At 47.8% G+C, this 13,476-nt stretch overlaps 2 protein-coding genes across 3 annotated transcripts; both read right to left on the reverse strand.

The window, feature by feature from the left end:
- Positions 1–303: 303 nt before the first annotated feature.
- Positions 304–1,437, reverse strand: LOC128085068 (uncharacterized). Its single transcript, XM_052692000.1, has one exon. It carries the CDS (start codon positions 1,435–1,437, stop codon positions 304–306), a length of 1,134 nt encoding a protein of 377 aa, XP_052547960.1.
- Positions 1,438–2,123: 686 nt separating this feature from the next.
- LOC128085069 (uncharacterized) lies at positions 2,124–5,619 on the reverse strand. Of its 2 annotated transcripts, none has more exons than XM_052692003.1 (2): positions 5,610–5,619; positions 2,124–3,232 (listed from the first exon to the last, which is right to left on the reverse strand). In XM_052692003.1, exons 1-2 carry the CDS (start codon positions 5,617–5,619, stop codon positions 2,124–2,126), a joined length of 1,119 nt encoding a protein of 372 aa, XP_052547963.1. The 2 variants fall into 2 exon arrangements, with proteins under 2 accessions (XP_052547963.1, XP_052547962.1); XM_052692002.1 differs by lacking the exon at positions 5,610–5,619 and adding an exon at positions 5,442–5,475 and having other exon boundaries at positions 2,124–3,220.
- Positions 5,620–13,476: the final 7,857 nt, after the last annotated feature.

Below are 13,476 nucleotides of genomic sequence, written 5' to 3' on the forward strand. Positions count from 1 at the left end.
CGTGGCAGGGAGCCAGCCCCCCAGGCATGAGCTGGAGGTGCCTCGTTCTCAAGTGTTTAAAAGTCTGACAAACTGTTTGCAGTTCTAGCAGGGATCAACACGCTCCTAGAATTAAAACCAACATCTTGGAGAGCAAAAATGCTCTGAACAAGGACTCTTTCTTCAGCCCAATGCACAAGGGATCTTTCTTTACTAAGCTATAAAATCACTTACTACAAATCAATTATTTTTTGTTCTGATTTATTAACTGCTCTCCAGCTGTTCAGATTGGCACTTAAGACAATTCCTGGACGGTCATAACTCTCAATAGAATCTTCTCTGGAGTACCGTTGGTCCGACTTCGCTGTAGTCTTCCCTGCTCACCCACATGTTGCGAAGCGATGTTAAGTTGGCGAGCAACGAGGCGCCGACCCACACGGAGTGCACCCGATTTTTTGGCGAGATGATCTTGATGCGGGTTGTGCTGGGGACCTTTGCCTGGAGCTCCTTCAGGAGCCTCTCCTTGAAACCTCGGAAAAGAGTGGAGCCGCCCACGAGCACCACGTTCCTCAGCACGTCCGTCTGGATGTGAGCGCAGCACCTGGCAGCGCTCTGCAGGATCATCCCCACCACCCCTGCTCCTTGGATTTGCACCTCTGCAGGTGCAAAAAGCGCCTCAGGAGCTCGGAACAGCTGATCTCCTGCCTTGACAGTCCTTCCATCAGGCAGCATGTACTCGCACATCAGATTTTCAGGCTTTTGCTGCATTTTTTTAATAGGATCTAAAGCGACGTAGCACAGCTTCTCCTTCATATCCCTGACTATCTCCTTCTCTGTTGGGCTCACAAAGGAGTGCCCCGTCTCCAGGAGGAGCCTGGCCAGGTACTTGGTGACCCCTCTGCCTGCAAAATCCAGCCTGGTAACACCCTGCAGCAGGCAGCTGCCTCCATGGATGGGGACGGTGACGGTGACGCCGTCTCCACTGTCCAGCACCATGCCGGTGGTTCGGGCGCAGGCATGGAGGGCTGCCAGCCCCTGCAGGGCCACGTAGAGCGCAGGCACCTGGAAGCTCTCAAACATGAGCTCAGCCATCTTCTCTCGGTGGGACGGGGGGTTGAGGGGGGTCTCGGTCAGCAGCAGCGGCCCCTCGCTGGGTTTCACTCTGAGCTCGTGTTCGTACAGGTATCTCCAGATCTTCTCCATGTTGTCCCAAGATGTCACCATTCCGTTTTCCATTGGGTAAGTTAAAGACAAAATGCCTCTTTTGGACTGAGCCTCCTCCCCAACATACCAGTCCCTGTGCTCCATCCCAATCATGACAAACGTGAATTTGGGGTACCCCACAATGGTAGGAATAACTGAACGGGGTGCCTGCTCCCCTGACAGCCCGGCCTTGCACTGCCCAGAGCCATTGTCAAAAACTACCACTGGGGTCCCAGCTGCCGCTATACTTGACATTGCACACAGGATGGGCAGCACTGCAGCACCAGAAGCACCCGAGCATTCTGTCCCTGCATCACAAGAGGGCACAGCCCCACCGAGCTCACAAAGCCCACAGTGGCATCTGCCATGGGTGCTTGGGAGGGAAGCTGGGTGTTCACACTTCCCTGATAAATTGAGGCAGAGAATCAATGAATTTTTTCAGGCCCTCAGGCACAGAGGAGGGTCGGCTACAGTAATTGCATTTGCATTGATTTATATTTGGATTCTGTTTGGGAGTTTGCTGGGCTTTGAAAGGAAACATTTTTAATGAGGTTAGAAATAACATGCGATTTGGCTTTAGAATAGAAAAACCCAGATATTGCAAAGAGCTCAGAGGGAAGAACCTCCAGCAGAGGAGGTGTGCTGCTCCCTGAGTGACTCCTAGAGAGGCTGTGTGACAGCTGGGAACCACTGCATCCCTGTGACTGTGAGGAAAGGAAGGAAGAAATGGTGAGGTGTATAAGCAGTGCTCCCCTAGGAGAAGATAAGCAGTAAGAGGAGTCAAAGCCCCGGTTAGCAATGATTTCATGTTTTATTTCCACAAAGGATTTGTCAGCCGGGAAATGCGCAGCAGTTTCATCCCCCTTCTGCTCAGTCAGCCCTCATCAGGGCTCGCTGTTCACGCTTTGCTATGAAGACATCCACTTGGTCTGACGTTCTCCTTAACATTTCCTGTGGATGACAGCTGCCCCAAAATCCCTGTAGTCCCTCACAGTGATCCACATTGATTTGAAAGAGGTCAGGCAGGAGAGGATGGAGGCCCCGACCCACACGCTGTACTTTCTCTCGGGGGGTGCAATGATCTTCACGAGCATGCCCACAGGCACTTGCAGGTGCAACTCCTTCAGGATGCGCTCCTCCAGGCCAGGGAAGAGCGTGGATCCTCCCGAGAGCAGCACGTTGCCATACAGATCCCTGCGCACATCGATGTCGCACTTTGTGACGCTGTTGAAGAGCATTTTGTGCACCCCGGGTGCCTCAATGCCAATGTTTCCAGGTACAAAAAGGGTCTCTGGTGCACGAAAGAGCTGGCTGCCTATCTGGATGATGTTGCTGTCAGGTAATCTGTATTCTTTCATGATCTCTTCTGGACTTGCTTTCATTTCCAGAGCGGGGTCCAAAGCCACATAGCACAGCTTCTCTTTGATATCTTTCACGATTTCCCTTTCAGCGGTGCTAACAAAAGAGTATCCGCTCTCCAAAAGGAGCCTCATAAAATACTCCGTGATGTCCCGGCCAGCGACATCCAGCCTGGAGACAGCATGGGGCAGGCAGTACCCCTCGTAAATGGGGACGGTGTGGGTGACGCCATCCCCGCTGTCCAGAACTATGCCTGTGGTGCGGGCTGACGCGTAGAGGGCCAACGCAGCCTGGACTGCGATGTACATGGCGGGCACCATGAAGCCCTCAAACATGATCTCTGTCATTCTTTCCCGGTTCTGCAGAGGATTGAGGGGGGGTTCTGTCAGCAGCACGGGTCTTTCGCTGGCTTTCACTCTCAGCTCGTAGTCGTAGACGTGCCTCCAGATCCTTTCCATGTCATCCCAGGATGTAACGATGCCATGGTCAATGGGATAATTCAAAGTCAGGATCCCTCTTTTGGACTGAGCTTCTTCTCCCACGTAGTATTCTTTCATCCCAGCTCCCAGCATTGCAGATTTGACTCTTGAGCGACCAACGATGGATGTGATAACTGACCTTGGGCCACCGTCACCTGCGATCCCCGCCTTGCACAATCCAGACCCGTTGTCAAAGATTACTGCTGGGACGTCTAAAACGCTGGGGTCAAACATTCCTCACAGAGCTGACAGCTCCCCACAGCAGCTCACTGGCAGCGTTTTTGTGTTTTTTCAGTGTTTTCACTGAGTTTTAAAGGTTGGTCACCGTTGCCAGGGCAGCCTCCTTGGGGGTGTGCAGCCTGGGGGTGGGCATGTCTGCCCCCAGCTACCTCATAAAGGCCAGTGATAGAATAATATATTTCCCTGCAAGATACAGCATTCCAAACACTTCCCTGGAAATGGCTAAGGCAGCTTTGCCACGACTCCAGCCAGGGGAACGCCTGTTCACCAAGTCCATCCATAGGCCACAGACCATCAGAGGTATCCCCATACTGAGCCTCACAGCATCTGTTTCTCAGAAGGGCAGGTACTGCAAAATACTTTTATGGCAATAATAAAAGGCTTCACATGTACCATGGCTTAGCTACTTACACGTAATTCTAAGAGCTGGTGAAGATTAGGATAGTTTTGGCTGCCTACAGGTGCTAACTGCATTGCTGGTTTGCTTTTGTGCAGAGCATCTGCGCTGGAAGAAGGTATTTTGCAACGAATGCTTTTATAGGAAACTTCTGAAAAATACTTTTAAATAGGTAGAACTACGTTGGACACTGCCTGTGGCATTCTGGAGTCTTTTTTTCTATCCCAATGCTCAATTTAAAGACTATTTTTTGGTAAAAACACAAAGGTGAAAAATAATCTCTGCCTCTCGCTGGGTTAAGAATTCCCATCAGCTTTAAGCAGCACCGTTTGGTGGGAAGGAATCCCTTCCCCTAATGAATCTCTGTGCTAGGCTGCTGCTAAGCCGACCTGCCTGCAAACAGGCACACAGCTGTCCTCCTTGCACGCCTCCCTTCCCCTTCAGCACTCTGCTGAACTCTTCAATGGAACGTTTTGAAAGAGGGTTACAAATGTCCTGGATCCTCACAACCGATCCCCATTTCGCCTCTCATTATTTTTTCCTTTTGCTTCAGGACAAAATTTCCCACAGAAGGAAGTTTCTGTGCTTTTGAATCCAATTGGGTTTGACAATCCAAATCCACTTACAGAGAAAATTTCCTCTAAAGAAAAAAAGTCACTATATAACTTCAGATCGAACCCTTGGCTACTGCAGCTTAATTGCTTCTCCTTGTGGCTCTTAATCCAGGGCAGCTTCAAAGCCAGGGTGGCTTCTATTAAATTTAATTACTTTTTCTTGCAGCTTGCATGGCAGAGGTGCCAGCTACGAAAGGAAGGTGGCTATGAATCGGAGGCAGATTCCAAACAAAGACATACTTTAAACAGAAATGTTAAATGCAAGCAAATGATCCCCTTGTAAGGCGTTTACACCCCAGATGAGCCACTAAAGAGGAAAACAAGGGGGCAGCTCAGTGTGTGTTATTTCCATCCTGCCTGAATTCCAGACCTGTTGGCGTTAAACGCCACACTATCCATTTTAGCAATTTCTCTAATCCTCTTAATATTTGTGTACATATATTTCAGCGTGGCACACTTGTTTTCATGCATGCTTCTATATTAATGTCAACAGGTGTCCTAATCACTTAAGACGCTGCTATATTCATCACACTGGAAGCCCCATTTAGTCCTCCATGGCCTGCCTGCAGCTTGCAGGGAAGCACTCCGTTTGGAACATGGTGTTTGGTATTAAAACGGGGGAATATTGACTGTGATCATTAAATGGCTGTTGGACCTAGGTGCGGGAATGCTCATCTGTTCCTTCATATTGCTTCTGTCATAAATCGCCTTAAAAAGGGTATGTGGGATTGACTGTGTTGCTACAGGGTTTATAATAGAGTGATATTGCTGCCTGTGCTCAGCAGAAGCACTGTGAGCTGCCTTTACAGAAGAGACACTGGGTTGTAAAACCCAGAGATAGCAAAACATGCTATGGCTTGGGCCATTCTTGCTCGCTTTATATATCAGTGCTGAGCACGTATTTGCACTTACTGGCTCGAGCATGTTCTTGTGCTCGGCTGCATCGAGTCGCTGCTGGGCTCCATCCTCCTCCACAGGTGTCTTCTGTGTGATCCAGGCTGTGATGCACTCTGGAAGGTCTTCATTTCCCTGTGGTAAAACCAATGGGAGAAGGATCAGCTCACTCAGCCTGTGCCAACACAAACCCCACACATGTAGCATCTATAGTGGAAGGAGTAAAAACCTAGACAGGATCACCAGCAGAAAAGAGACACAAGCATGACCAGGCACTGGCTGAGAGATGTTCCTCTCCCTGCTTTGCCATGCCAGCTTATTTTGGGATCTTCCCCACTTTTTCTTTCTTAATTACCTACAAGCTTGAGGAAGGATTCAAGAAGCAACACAAACCTTATGTTTAGAATACCATCACATATGGGGGACACAAGGGAAAGTGTCCACCCTTCTCCATGCCCTAAAACCCTCAATTGGTGGCTCAGTGCACACAGGGGTGGAAGGCCAGGGAGAGAGTGAAAGGAATCAGGGGCAGAATGAGCTCCCAGCCAGCAAGAAGCAGTAATCACCATCACAGATGCTTAGCTCTAACAACTCAACAAGACCCCTTTCTTCACATAGGAGCTGTGTTTGATTGCTCCCATACTTGTTTCCACCCAAAATCCCTGTTTCGCAAGGTCTTCGTGACACTCCAAATATCCACAATGCTCTTTGAAGTTGAATTTTAATGTGTTTATTGACACCAGTTATGATATTTCAAAACATATGGCCTACAAATTGTTACCATGCACTCCTGGTGTTTACAGTAATCCCCATATTAAAACAAACTCAGCCTTTCCTGATGATTTTATATCTTCTTGCTGACTCACTTGCCTGTGTTTATTTAAACTCCTGTTGAGCTTTTTTTCAATCTATATATATACATATATATTCAACACTTTTGAAACACAGAACAACTATCTGCAGATTTCATATACTTCAGAAACGTTTTGCATCCATTTTTATGGGCACCATATGGCCCAAGCCCTCCTCTTCAGTCCTCCCTGCAGATCCTTGATGTGCAGCATGGCTTTCCCAGCACTTAACCCTGCACATGCAGCTCAGGCCTGATCACAGAACCACGGGATCATTAAGGTTGGAAAAGGCTTCCAGGACGATCCAGTCCAAAAGCAACCCAGCGTGCCACTGCCCACGTCCCTCATCTCCACCTCCAGGGATGGGGACTCCCCACGTGGCTGTGCCTCTGCCTCACTACTCCTTTGGAGAAGAAATGTTTCCTACTACCCAACCTAATCCACCCCCAGCACAACTTAAGGCCATTCCCTCTCATCCCAGCAGCTTGGCCCAGAGCTGCCCTCTGAGCTCTGTGTTGGAGTCTGCAGGCAGGGAAGGTTTTGGAGGAGCACATAACTGCTCATCCAAAAGGGTTTGGTCAGATCTTCCTTCCTTTCATCCATCCCATGAGGGCACCTCGGCTGTGCTGGCTGACATCAGGAAGGAGAGAGTGCAGCCCGACCCCATTAATGGCCCCAGAACATTTCCAGGCCCTCTGGAAAGCAATGCTGAACAGAGGTGTTAATTTTGGCAGTGAACAAAAGCACCGGGGGAGTAAAATCAATGTTCACTAAATAGAAAAAAGGAATCTAAACAGAGGGAAAACTCATTCATTTTCTAATTCCTAAAAGGTATTCAAGGGAGGGAAGTGAAATTGTAAACAAATTATAAAATGTATAAAAAATTACAACTCGTTGCCTGTTTAAAGGAGACTTAAATTACTACACTGCTAAATTGGAACAGCTCTGAGGACTCAGTCATGCTCCTCTACTCTTTAGACTCACAAAGTCTTGCTGGTATCTCTAGGGGTGCCTGGATTTAATAGTAACATCTAAAATGCCATAAACCCTGCAAGTGATGAACAACTGGGAAGGTGTGGAACCCACTGGGATTCAAAGTTAATTCAGACAATTTGGAATTCAGCATCTGAGGACTACTCAGACTTACGCTATTTTCCACGTTGGGAAAAAAAAATGTAAGAGCTATAGCAAGGAATGATATAAATTATGCATGCATAAAAGACTTTGGGTTGAAAATTAATACGTTTAAAATAAATAGTCTTGGCTATTTGAAAATGAAAAGTCCAGGAATCAGGTAACACAATTTCACCAAGCTGAGCTCCAATCACTCAGCCACAAATGAACCTTTCCTGGGGAAATGGCAAAGCTGAGGCCACAGAGAGCTCCTGCTCCTACAGGCTGCCCATGAAGAATTACAGGAGGAAGGGAACTGCGGTTGGACTTGATGGCCTGTGGTTGACGATCTTTAAGGTCTTTTCCAACCTGAGCCATCCTATGATTCCATCAAAGTCCCCCATGCCAGATCAAGGGTGGTGCTCCAGGTCTGCCCATACCAGAGCCTTTGCAAAAGACAGCAGTGATGCTGGGATTTTGAGACAGGAAGAAAGGGAAAGCACAGCTCTACCCTTGGAACACTGTTAACTCAGCACTAAATGCACCCTGAGCCGCTCTGGAACCTCGCTGTTACTTTCTATAGCCAAGTGCCATTACTTCTAACTGTGCTCCGATGGCTGCTGGGCTTGGGTTTATGCTCAAATCATTAAAAGCTGCATCTGAGGTATGAAAGCAACAAGTGGAAAGCATTCCCATGAAATATGCAAGATCTCTGGAATTGAGCCAGTGGTTTAGGTCAAAACTCAGTCACATGTCCTGCTAGCTGGTCCGGAACATCCTTCACATCCAGCTAAGCAAACAGCGCGCAGAGCCCTGCGCCAAGTGCCAGCTCCAGCTGGCATCCCGGTATGCTTCATTCTACAGTTGTTGCAGTTTTGGAGGTTATGAAAAGTTTACTAATGAGAAACATTTCAGGACGCTGTGCCAGCAATTTGGGCTGAGGGAAGAGCTGTAATGACACGAGCATATATAACTGGTGGAAAGTCTGAAACATCAGCTCTGCGCCTGTAAATCCCTGCAGCTCCGAACACGGAGAGCAAGCACACAGATTTCTCTTCAGATGTTTACACTCTGCTTTCTAAATATTTAAAACCATTGATGAAATTAAAGACAACTCTCACCGTGTTTTGTTCCTCAGTTATTTGGTCCGTTTTGGTGTGGTTCTTCTGTAAACATGAACCTGATACAGCCAAAGGGAGCACCGAGCAGCCAGGCTTTCTTAGCAAACAGTTTCAGTAATCTACAGGAATCCAACTGACCTTCCCAAATTCTGTGGAAAGTAACGCATTGATGTGATTTCTAAGGAAGAAACCCTTGCAAGCAATGCTGGCCGTGCACCAGCACAACGTTCTCGTGTCTCATATTTGGCAGTCTGGTACTCCCCGTGCTTGGATCATTGACCTGGATTGACGTGCTGCCACCAGTTGTGTCCTTGTGTCCTCAGCACCTCAAACGGCAGAAGGAGCAGCTGTGAGCTGCAGAAGATGGGGCTGGAGGAGCTGCAGGGCAGGACCGTGGTATCTGCTCCAGACACAGAGCCCCTGTGGCCAAGGCTGAGTGCCAGAGGAGAGGCAAGGAATCACTGCCCTGGGGTCTCACAACAAAATGATCTAAAGAACTTTCCCAACCGCTGCGCATTTCTTTCTTTCATTTTCCAAGTCGTCCCTTGGCTGGTGCTCCAGCTGGCATCCAGCTGATATAAAAAGCAATACAACTATGGATCCCATGGGCTTTCTAGCAGAATATTCAACATATTAGAAGAGAAGGCAGAACTAGAGAAAGTGCAAGCAAAACCCCTGTTCCCATCTTCACCCTAAGACAGTGCTCGGGGGCAGTAGGAGCGCAGTGTTTGTCTATCTACCAGTGCTATTCATCACCACATTTACCATATTTTCTTTGCTTTCCATAACTCTTGGCTTCTCTCATGTCTGGGTGTTTTCTAACCAGCCTAAAGGCAATAAATCAGAGCTGTCAGCATTGGAAGAAAATTAATGTGAGAAGTTGTTCCAAAGGCCACCAGCCTTTTCCCTGCTCTGTGTGCTGTGTTAATCCAGACTCCTCAATGGCTTTCAATGTTTTGCTATTTTCACAAGGTTTGGAGGCTACAGATGCATTTTTTTGAAGGGCAGATTTGAATTTTATCCTGTAGGGTACCAAATTCCTGGGGTTTCTTCAGATTTCAGAGAGAAGAGAGGGTGCTCAGCACAGGCCCAGGTCTGACCCTGACCCTGGCCAAACCACAAGCAAAGTCCAGATCCAGAGTTGGAACACGCCAGGGTCTGAATCTGGACGTTTGGCTTGGATTTACATGAAGAAAAAGGCCAAATGATTCAAAAACATTCCTGTTCCTATGCCCTGTAGTGATGACACCGGTTGAATTATTCATTGCGAGTTATTTATCCAAAGAATGTGGCTGGCATTTCTGCTGAATAAATTACTTGCAAGTTTTGATTTCTTGTTTCATTACTCACCCTGCTCAGTACCACTCAAACTCCAACCTCTTCATCTCTGAAAGTCTCTTTTTCTGAGTCTGAGAAAAAGAACACTTGGGAAACAACCTTCAGCTGGTGCTGATCTGATACAGCAAACACCTCCCTGGGAAAGGACAGCCTGGCAGTCACAGCATTTTCTTGGAACCCAGGGAAGCAGTGTTCTTACCCTGTTCAGCTGCAGGTGAACTCTGTAACCCTGGGCAAATCACTTGGCTCCCCACACCTCTGGCTGCACATTTATAAAATGGACACAGTGGTTCCCTCTGTAAGATACTGTAAGGCTAGATATGTTAAAGATGATGAATTGCCCCGTCGCTATGGAAACTGGAAAAGCACCTAATGCAGATGGATGAGCTCAGAAATAGTCCAACTGAGTGAAAAGTCACGAGCAATTGAGAACTTCATTAGGGAAAATCTGTTGTGTTGTAATCAGCAGCGTTGTGGGTGCCGCTCAACACTTCCTCTAATAGAAGTACCAGCCTATTAGAAGATCTATTCTGGATGGACAGTGAAGGTTTTCCCCTGTGTACCTTCAAGCTTTTCCATCTCATGCACCTGCTTAGATTTCTTTTGCCCCGACAGCACTGGGCACTGAGGGAGCTACTCAGTATGGTGTCCCATCAGAGAAAGAGCATTACAACCAGAACAGCGAGGGCACAAACCAGCCCAGAAGGCTCTGATAGTTTTGCCCAGGTTCTATATAGTGGAATTTACTTGCTTCTTTCTCAGAACAACAAAAAGCCAGGGCTTTCAATTCCAACAGGGCCTATGGCTGAGGGAGTGAAAGCCATGGAACTGCAGGCAAAGGAAATGCCAACAATTAAAGCAGTCATTGTGACTCTGGAGCAAGAAATAAATGCCTACAGGGTGATGAGAAACTGAATAAACAAAGCAAACAACGCGTTATGCTGCACAATGGCACTGAGCAGTGACTGCAGCTGGCAGCCCAGTCCTACCACACCAGTAACACACCAGTAACACACCAGTAACACACCAGTAACACACCAGTGGCACACCAGCAGCACAAGGGAAGTGCCCCCAGCACCCTTAGGCAGCCATGTGTGTTTGGGTCAGTGCTGTTGTCACAATCAAGGCCATACTATCAGCATCTGTTTTTCTGGCAAGAGACGGCCCTGTCTGGGAATCACGAGCACCAGAAATTATTCTGCAGGAATTATTATTATTGAAATGGAAGTATTGATGGGGAAATGATGACAGCAGCAGTTGGATGCCATAATAATGATGACTTTGACCCTGCACTGCACTTTGCAGCTAAGAGGCATATTCCAAGCTACTTCATTCATCTGCATCATCAGCTGCTTCATAATAGTAGAAAGCAATGAAAGCTACAGACGTTCTACTGACACCAATATTCCACAGCAATCACTAGCATCCCCAGATCACACACACAGCTAAAATGCCACGTGTAAGTGTGAATGAGAACAGACAGACTACATCCAATCTGGAAAGGTGGAGAACAGTCAACCTGCAATTTCTGGGCGCACTGATAGCACAGTGTCTGCTGCCTTGGGTGGCTGAGGTCCAAGGGCAGACCTGGGATCTGGGTCTGTCGTGGGCAGGACACCCCAGCCCTCTGTCCCTGAGTGCTCAGCAGGAATTCACAGGGCTTTACTGGAACCGGCCTCAATTCCCCTACACTGTTTGCACAGTTAGCATTGCCTATGTGTATCCATATGAGGGTAGTGCTTGGAAATAGTCATACAAGTGGAAAAATGAAAAGAAGACATACAGATGCAATCCTTTGTTCCAGGTAACTTCTGGAATTGCTCAGGCAGCGCATGGGAAGCGCTCCCAGCACACACCTCATGCCCACACCTGGCTGAAGGGCTGGGATGGCACTGCCCGAGTAAAGTCCAGCACGGACGTAACTCAGCCCCTGCTGACTGGCAAATAACTTCATTTACTGTCATTCAGGTGTCAGGTTCCACTTCCTTGTTTACCGAATGTGATGATATCCTGCAGTATCTGGCTTGCACAATGGACTAAGTGAAATAATTCGGGAGCGAAAATAAACAAATGAAAGGGAGTCCTTACGTACATCAAAGGGAAAGTGTGCCATATCTGTGGGACATCGCCACGCTGCCCCGCTGGATCCTGGCTCCAAAGCAGAGATGAACTTCAAGTTGCTGCCTCCCAGGCCGCAGGTCAAGAAGCACTTTGCTCCCGTGCCTTGTATTTGATATGCCTGCTGCTTGTCCTCCTGTATTCATAACGTTTACTGAGTTTTTTCTTCCCAACCTGGAGATTTTCCTTCCCCAAAAATGCATTTTACCTCTTACTCCAAGCTGATATATACGCAACTAGGCCAGGCCCAGCAAATATGTCAGGAAGGCACTGAATAATGACACAGGAGGAAATCTGCTCCAGGATGTGAGGAGTGGAAAGGAAAAATCTTCTGTTACACCATTAATAAAACCCAGCGTAGCACAGAAGATTTCTTACAGAAAGGATGGGGAGTCCTTCATTAAATGCAGCTAAGAAAAAAACTCAGTGGCTTTTTTTTCACTTGTGGGTGTTTTCTTCTAAGAAAACTGCCCTAATTATGGGAGTAATTAAATTATAATGCCTACACTATTGTTTGAATAAGGCAAACTCCCTCACATGCCATTAATGTGCTACTGCCAACAGCAGCCAGGGAACTGCCTCAACAATGGAGAGGATTTTCCAGCTCAGTGTGCGATTTGATCTCTATAAACCTCCCATAACATATACTGTATGGCAGTAAATCATTTATAACGTTATTATCCGCCCATCTGGGATCAGAGTGCAACCACTGAGACAACTCGAGAAATCTGGGCTCCTTTCAGCACGGCATGAATCGGACCTCACTGGCTTTGGTAATTCAGCCATTCAGCAGCTGGCTCCCACTCCCTGCCGCCCTCATTCGGCTTTCCAGCAGTTTCCTTCCCAGCATTTCCCCAGGCTCTGGTATTTCTATTCTCTGGCATTGCTGATGCTCTCCCTTGTATTTCAAAGCGGTTGTTGCTCAGGTGTGGTTGGCTGGTTGCAGTCCAGTTCCTGGTGAGAGAAGGTTTGCAAGAAAAGGCGATCACGTTTTCCAAGGTAGATTTAGACTGTTGTCAGCTTGGGTTGTCACAAGCCATCAAGGGTTGAGAGCCCTTTCCACGCACTCTACCTGCTCTGCCTTCTGCATGAACATTAGCCCAGCTGAATGCTCAGCAGTGACACCAGACAGCGCCTGCCCCATGGAAAACCAAGGCCTGTAAAACACAGCTGCTGGTGGCCCAGAGACTTTGGGCCAAGTTCAAGCTGGAATCACAGAGTGCCATTCAGGTGGTTCCCTACAGCTTGACCCCCCAAAAAATGTTTGCATGACCTTCTCAGAGCGACCTCTGCCAAATTCCACACAGATCAAACGCACGGGTGTCCAAATATTAAAAATATTAATTGAAACAGAATGCCACCGCTTTGCTTGTCACTTAAAGCTTGAATGCACTGTTCTCACATGCAGAAGAGGACAGCTCTGTCCCATAGCATGTCAGAGGGAACGGGGAAAGCTGTGTGACTGGCCATGGTATGGAGAACCTGTCAGTTCTACTGCAGTCCATGGTTTTGTACCATTCTGTTCAGAGAAGACCCTTTTTGAATGTATCAAGCCGCAGGACCGAATTTTGCTTGGATAAATACTGAAGATGACATGAGAAAAGTCCTCCTGCAGTGCCTGCAGTGCTCTGGGCAGTGACAGCCACGGCTGTGCGTTGAGTCCTTGGGAGCACAGAACCTCTGTTAGGGCAGGAGGAGGTTCACCACTGCTCCCATTGCCAACGTTCCCAACTCTGATGGGCTCTGTGCCCTGTCTGAGCACGCTGCCCT

This window comes from Tympanuchus pallidicinctus, unplaced genomic scaffold (genome assembly GCF_026119805.1).
Source record: "Tympanuchus pallidicinctus isolate F22 unplaced genomic scaffold, pur_lepc_1.0 scaffold29, whole genome shotgun sequence".
Taxonomy (NCBI): domain Eukaryota; kingdom Metazoa; phylum Chordata; class Aves; order Galliformes; family Phasianidae; genus Tympanuchus; species Tympanuchus pallidicinctus.

Bases quoted from the DNA above. Each gene is read 5' to 3' on its own strand.
- LOC128085068 (XM_052692000.1), bottom strand. From the start codon at position 1,437: ATGTCAAGTATAGCGGCAGCTGGGACCCCAGTGGTAGTTTTTGACAAT.
- LOC128085069 (XM_052692002.1), bottom strand. From the start codon at position 5,475: ATGGCAAAGCAGGGAGAGGAACATCTCTCAGCCA. The intron at 3,221-5,441 runs GTGCCTGGTCAT...ACGTCCCAGCAG, and splicing joins AGAGGAACATCTCTCAGCCA to TAATCTTTGACAACGGGTCT.